At 39.9% G+C, this 6,904-nt stretch overlaps 1 protein-coding gene across 5 annotated transcripts; it reads left to right on the plus strand.

Moving 5' to 3' along the window:
• Positions 1-297: 297 nt before the first annotated feature.
• On the plus strand, positions 298-6,530 carry LOC133924087 (probable DNA primase large subunit). Of its 5 annotated transcripts, none has more exons than XR_009910756.1 (21): positions 299-596; positions 704-765; positions 1,228-1,331; positions 1,443-1,524; positions 1,606-1,665; positions 1,794-1,848; positions 2,175-2,194; positions 2,297-2,380; positions 2,462-2,526; positions 2,863-2,911; positions 2,996-3,043; positions 3,160-3,249; positions 3,382-3,441; positions 3,539-3,598; positions 3,834-3,908; positions 3,984-4,069; positions 4,938-5,031; positions 5,142-5,249; positions 5,354-5,425; positions 5,609-5,710; positions 6,095-6,530. XR_009910756.1 is itself a non-coding variant. In XM_062369465.1 (20 exons), exons 1-19 carry the CDS (start codon positions 449-451, stop codon positions 5,384-5,386), a joined length of 1,383 nt encoding a protein of 460 aa, XP_062225449.1. In that variant the 5' UTR covers positions 298-448; the 3' UTR covers positions 5,387-5,425; positions 6,078-6,529. The 5 variants fall into 5 exon arrangements, 3 of the variants coding, with proteins under 3 accessions (XP_062225449.1, XP_062225448.1, XP_062225447.1); XR_009910757.1 differs by having other exon boundaries at positions 6,100-6,530; XM_062369465.1 differs by lacking the exon at positions 5,609-5,710 and having other exon boundaries at positions 298-596; positions 6,078-6,529.
• The last annotated feature ends 374 nt before the right edge of the window (positions 6,531-6,904 follow it).

The raw sequence follows: 6,904 nt of genomic DNA on the forward strand, positions 1-6,904 counted from the left end.
CGGCTGAGTTGGAATCATATGTGTGGTTGACATCGACAAAACTGGCATGGCCGAATTATATAAAAAAATGTCGCTCACTGTTCAGACGAGATCTTTTAAATGGACATGTCCCATGTCATAGATATGAAGATCTCGCTCACTCAGCAGACAAAAATAGTCTATTGATACTAATTTTTTAATCAGGCGTGTAATCTTGCCAACCAGAACTCGCTTAGCCCGGAGACGAGGGACCAAGTCTCAACTCTCAAGTCAAGTGGTCCTCCCTCGCGGGAAAAGCAACCACGTTTCCCGCCAAAACCCCGAGAAAGAAACAATCCCCAAGCCCATTCTCCCGCCGCCCCGCCCGAGTCTCAGAAAGAGAGAGAGAGAGAGAGAGAGAGAGAGAGAGGGAAGGAGAGCAAGCTCGTCGCGTCCACATCGCGATTCAAACCAAACCCTAGCCAGACGCATGGAAATCGTGCGATCCCAACGGCAGCTCGCGGCCGGCGGCGGCGGCGGCGGAGGCGGCTCGAGGGGCCTGCCGACCTACCGGGCGGCGCCGCAGCTGGAGGTGCGGCTGGAGGAATTTGAGCTCTTCGCCATCGATCGCCTCCGAGGTGCGGCGGGGCCTGCTCGCTTCTTCCCGTTCCTTCCTTCCTTCCTTCCTCAGATCTGTCTAACGGTTAGAGTGCGATGCGTTTTTTTGCTGAGCTGTGTCGAGCAGTTCTGAAGGGGATCTCGGATGGGCTCTCGCGGGGGAAGAGGCCGGAGGAGATGGAGAAACTGGTGAGCGATTCTCCCTTCTCTCTGATTCTGGTGGGAAATTTGGAGAGGAAACTATGTTTTGAGCATATTCTATTGAAGATTTCGATTTTGTGTAGAAGTAGGTGGCAGTTCCAGTGGATCTTGTGGTCTCGTGTAGGACTTAGACCATGGTGTGAGTTAGGTTTGGCTAGAGAAATGGAGAATCGTTAACTCAAACTCTATGACTGTTCGAAATTTCCAAATGTTTTTGACCATTTTATCATGCAGATGTCTCCTTCCCCCATAAGGGGCAAATGTTGTGTCTAGTTATATGTGGGCTTACGGTGATTTAAATTTCTTGTTGCAGTTATTGCTTTCTCCATAGAGTGAAGTCAGATAATGCGAATTTTTGGAAAGCCTGGTTATGGTCTTAGCATTGTACTTTGATGGTAGATGAAAATTCTGTTTTAAACAGAAGTGCCTACTTCTTGCTTTGCACTTCAGGTCAGTGAGTTGTGGAAGGGACACATGAGGCACCAGGATCCAGCAGAGACTTTGAACAAGGATGTATTATCTCACTTTGTGCTCCGCCTTGTCTACTGTAGAACGTAAGCTTGGCATTCTCACATTCGCATTCCTAGGCTGTAGTAACCTCGGAGGTTTGCTTGTGGTTCTTTGACCAACTTACTAAAAAGCTGCATTTGATACACACCACACAGGGAAGAATTGCGAAAGTGGTTTCTCTCCATGGAAACTACTCTTTTTCGGTATCGCTTTCGGCTCGAGAGTCCTGAATCACAGGTGACTTCCTGTCTATTTATCATATAATTGACGAGGAAAATAATTAGCTTTAACCATTGCTTGTTGCACTGTACTTTTCAGAGGATGCTTATGAGTGAGTTTCAACTGCCATACAAAGCATTGCCACACGCAGAATTTGAGGTGTGGACTATGGAGACTTAATAGAACTGTTTAGAATTGTATCTTGATTCCCAATGTAGAACAGCAGTGTTTGGCCTTTGACTGTTTGCATGGTGAAGTAGTGAAATGTTCTTATTTTCATGTTTTAGGCTGTGAAAGACAAGTTGAGCCAAGTTGTGCGTTCCATTGGTCAATCTGCAATTGGTATGTAACAATTGTTATTCGCTACTGTTAGGATTAGTTACAGAATAGGGTGCTTCGCCTTGATTCATATTTTTTTGTGGATCATCCAAGTGATTAACAAACTGAAACAGAGGCTGGACCACTGTAACTGAACTTTGAAATTCTTTCTAAAGGAAATGTATTTGTGAAACTGTTACTGTGATTTTTCATCTATTTTTCTTTGGTCTTTTTGCTTGTTGAATAGAATTGTGTTCTATTATCTGCATTCTCTTCTTTCACTTGGAGCTAAATTCACTTTGTACCTTTTTGTTTGGCATAAATTCACTTTGTACCTTTTTGTTTGGCAGTTGAGTCTGTGTTCTTCAAGGTATGTACGCCTACCTGTTTTAGCTCTTAATCTATGTATTCATTTATAAGTTTTTTGGTGCAACCAAAAAATCCAAATAAATCACATTGGAATCCAATTAAGGTACCATTTGAGGAAGTTCCTGATCTTGTCGCCAGCCGCCGAGTATTTCTTTCGAAAGGCTATGCTTATGTTGCGATGAGTCAGGTTCGCTGTGAACATGAGAATACAGTTCTATTTATTTTTGGTTAATGTTCATTCTGAGCTTATATCTGTATAATTTGTTAGGTGGTTTCACTTGCGGTTACCCAATTCCGCTGCAATATCTCGAAGGCACTTGTTTTAACAAACAGGTACATGGTACACGTGTTTTACTTTGTGCAGTACCTAACATGTTTGGGAAGGATACTTACTTATTTCTCTATAGAAAAGATTTTTTGTGGCTTTAGATGTACTTATCTACACTATTTGTTGTTTGGCAAATGGCAATTATTTAATTTGCACGGGATAAATTTAATTTAAAGAACAAGTTCCTGTCTGCCCTATGGACATATAACATTTGTGCCTCGCCAACGCTGTCTTTCTTCATGTTTAGACAAATGGAAAGCAGTTGGTATTAATTTCTACACTGAATACTCATTAGTATTAGTCATGTTAAGCTATGATGCATGAAATTATTTTATTTACAGAAAATGGACCGCAACCATTAAGGAACAAGAAAAGGACAGGTTGACTCCTGTGAGTATCAGTGTACCGGTTCTCTACCCTTCTTTCAGACTGATCTTTTAATAACTTCCATGATGACTAATTTTATTTTGACAGATTGTTGAAGCATTAAGCAATGCATATTTTGGACCTGATTACTCTCAGGTATGATGTTTCACCTATACTTGCTTTTCCAGAGATTTAACTATATTACTTTCCAGCACTTTTGCTAACTATATCGCTTTAATTGTATGACGTACTGAATATAATATTTCACACAGCCAAAGGATGCTGTCGAAATTTCTCTGAAGGATATCGACCAACTGTCTAGAACTTCTTTCCCTCTTTGTATGCGCCATATGTTAGATAAGGTGAGGCACCTTAAAAGTTTCTGTAGATATACTTAAAAATTACTAAGCGTTTTAAGGTGAGGCACCTTAAAAGTTAATGTACATATGCTTACCTTATGACTAGGTTACAAAGTGTTTTCTTTTATTCTGCAGTTGAGAGAAAACCATCATCTGAAGCATGGGGGTAGAATGCAATTTGGTCTGTTTCTTAAGGTAATAGTTGAATGGATTAGTCTGACTGTCTGAAACTTAATTTTGTAAGTACCTAAAATTATGTCACATTAACATACTTCTGAAAATTATGATCTAGGGTGCTGGACTAAAGTTGGAGGATGCTCTTGCGTTTTGGAGAGCGGAATTTTCTCAGAAGGTACCTATCTTTGCCTATATAATGTAGATATGCAAACTTTGTTCCTGAGAAAGCTTATGTATTGTGTCATGCAAACATTTTATAGGAATGTCACCACGTTCTTGCCTGTAGCATTGCAGGTTGAGTTAATATGGTATAAAACGTGTAAAATTAAGCAGTTAATTTCCCCTGAGTTGAACATGCAAGTCATTGCAATTGCTGTTGCCTCATTGATGTTGTGTCTTCTTTGGATAAGGTCGGCTCTGAGCGGTTCGACAAGGAATATGCCTATAGTATCAGACATAATTATGGAAAAGAAGGAAAACGGACAGTAAGGCCCTAATGCTATGTGTGTAACTTGAAACGGCACTGGAGTTATTACTTACTCTTACAAATGCTGCTCCAGGATTACACTCCATATTCATGTCAAAAGATCATTTCTGCAACACCTGGTGTTGGCGACCACCATGGTTGCCCTTATCGACATTTTGGGTATATTCTCATCCTCTAATGGTCTTCCTGTAGACAATAACTAACAGAGTAGATAAGCACTTAAGTTTTTTTATGGCTACTCGGAACCTTATGTTAGCAGTAGCACTCCGTATCTTCTCTTCCAGTCTCACCTTTTTTGCCTAACACGTCTTTCTAGTATGTGATGATATGGTGTCCCTGGGCTTTACATGTTAATAAAATTCTTGTGCTTGAATAACATCGTGTTGAGTTTGGGGAAGTTCCTAGATTACTCCTTAACTTTGAGGTAGAAGTAGGATTTCATTTGAAACCCAGATATCTGAATGGAGCAACAGCCCTCTAAATTTCAATTTTTCCGATTAAAAAAGTGGATCCAACAAAAAAATTGTAGCTTAATATCGTTAAAAAAACAGCTGAAGGTACTTGTGTTTATCAATCATAAATGTAATTTAACATTTGTTTACTCATTAAGTCCATATTGTTGGAGGTGTGGTAAAAAACCTTTCTGAAATGAAATCACTTAACCTTTTCTATGAAGGAACAGTAAGAGAGGTGCTATTAATTCATTTTTGGAATAACTAGCAAAGTTAATTTACATAGTTTTGTACAGTAGCAAGCATATTAGTGTAGCAGAAAAGGCAAAAACCAAGCTGCTTGGCCAGGTTGGAACCAAAGAGTACATTACCAAACTATTAAGCAGATCCGTGAGTAATGTTTGTCATAATTGCTGCCTCGTTTTGTCTAGTCTCCTTGCTTTTGCTTGTGTCTATGACAGTTTCTTCCTTGATTATGGCCATAGCACTGTTCTGTTGTGATGTCACTTAACATGCCAATTTGCGCATTTGCAGATATAGCTGTAATTCTACCCTAATTTATATTGTATTTGCAGTGAAGAGAATTTGCGGGCAGCACTCAACAAAATGGGCGTCAGTGGATACGCATTGGAAGAGATAATGGATAAAGTGAAGAACAGACATTACCAGGTGCTTTACTTCATGGCCATTAGCTTAGTTGAGCAATATGCTATCCTTGTTTCCTTAAAAAAATGCTATCCTTGTACTGACTGGTTCATCTGGCATAATGAAATATTCAGCTAGCTTGCACATTGACCTTTGAGGCAACACATGGTGTCTCATGTGACTCTGGAATCAACCATCCAAATCAGTATTTCAGTGAAAGCCAGAAAATCTCACGAGCCAAAGTGAGTGTAATAGTACATTATACACGCGACCATTTTTGTTATGCTTTACTGTTTTTGTCAACACTAGTTATTTTTTCAATCTAATACGTGCACTCAATGCACAGAACCAAACAGTGGAGAACCAATCAGCGACTTAAATTGTATCGCTGCTGCAAAATGTATCAATTCGCAAAAAGGTACCAGGTTTTGACACCACTCAGTTTTTGCTTTACATTCTATGCTCTAGTGTTAACCTGTCAGCCGATTAAAGACTTAATGCATTTCGAATGTGCGATGATTAACGAATTTGCACTTTATGGCCATATGTAATCCATCCCTGCTGGAATTCCCCTTCAAGTTTTTTCTTTCCTTTTGGGCAGAAATTCCCCTTTGAGTTGCTCAGCTCCATCATGCCCACATTACTCAACTCTGATGGATGGGCACCAACTGATCATCCAAAAATCAAAATGCATCATTTAAGTGTACGACTTTTAACGACCCTAATAGCTATTTCTTTCCTTTTTTTCCTTTTCTTCTTTGGAAGCATCTCATACCCGTCTGGTAAAATTCTGATCTGTGCATGACTTGTAAACTGTCAAAGGATGTGGCTTTGCATACTGTGTGTGTTATGTTTTGATTTGTCTCATCTGGGTTATCCCTTGGTACTGCGATTTTTTTTTCTATATCGCATACGTACATCTCATCTGTTAACTCTTACGGGAAATCTGTAATATGTGTATGCCATATGCTATCACTCCTATGAGCTTGTAGTTGTAGAATAAGAAGCATGGTGGCTTCTTGCTAACAATATCATAAGCTTTGTACATAGGATATTCATCAAATGTGTAGCTTGTGATTTGGAGCAGGTCAGTCAGCGTCGAATCAAGATCCTCGCTTGTTGCTGATAACGTGGTGATCACCAAATCGCTGATCTTTGACGCCTCATGGGAACGTTGTTGCTCCAACTGCGGGCTGTCATATATAACGTACAAGAGATGGCGCCACATTGTGTACTAGTAGAAGTGTTAATCAATTGCCGGGCGAACAGCAGTGGGGCAACGCATGTACATGTAAATCTTATGTTTTTTATTTTAATGCACGAGCAGCGTACTTGCTGTATATGCTCAGCGAGTAATATATTTTTACAGCTGCCACCGGTTGTTTAGGCTTAATTAGGGAGGGTCCTCTGCCATTTCAAAATTGAGTAAAATACAGGGCGGAGTAGATATGGGCGCTAGAATTAGTGTATGAAACTATAGGACCGTAGAGAGAGAGAGAGTAGATGCAACTCGTATTGGATTGATCAATGGCAGAGCATATACTTATACATGTGCATGCTGCAGAGAGAGTATGTGACTAATGGAGGCAAAAAAGGTAAACATCAATAAATTTGCATGCACACTATTTTAAAATAAATTGGAAAAAAGTGTGCGCCTTATAAAAAGAAATGGAGGGAGTAAGTTATTTGGGCCTTTTTTTAGATAATGAAAAAACTGTTTTGGCTTTTTGCATCATGCGATGCAAACAACATTGTCCCTTATCAGTTGAAGGTTGAAGTCTCAAAGACAAATATAGTATATGGTGTTTGGTATCTCAAGCAAAAATTACATAGCAAAAGCTCTTCGGGGAAGGAAGTGGATGCTGGACTCTCTAAGTTCTACTGACTACTTAGCTAT

Source organism: Phragmites australis, chromosome 7 (genome assembly GCF_958298935.1).
Source record: "Phragmites australis chromosome 7, lpPhrAust1.1, whole genome shotgun sequence".
Taxonomy (NCBI): domain Eukaryota; kingdom Viridiplantae; phylum Streptophyta; class Magnoliopsida; order Poales; family Poaceae; genus Phragmites; species Phragmites australis.

Excerpts from the sequence above, each read along its gene's own strand:
- LOC133924087 (XM_062369465.1), top strand. The coding sequence starts at position 449 with ATGGAAATCGTGCGATCCCAACGGCAGCTCGCGGCCGGCGGCGGCGGC. Across the intron at positions 2,381-2,461 it reads CTTATGTTGCGATGAGTCAG|GTGGTTTCACTTGCGGTTAC; the intron begins GTTCGCTGTGAA and ends ATAATTTGTTAG. Across the intron at positions 3,599-3,833 it reads GAGCGGAATTTTCTCAGAAG|GTCGGCTCTGAGCGGTTCGA; the intron begins GTACCTATCTTT and ends TCTTTGGATAAG.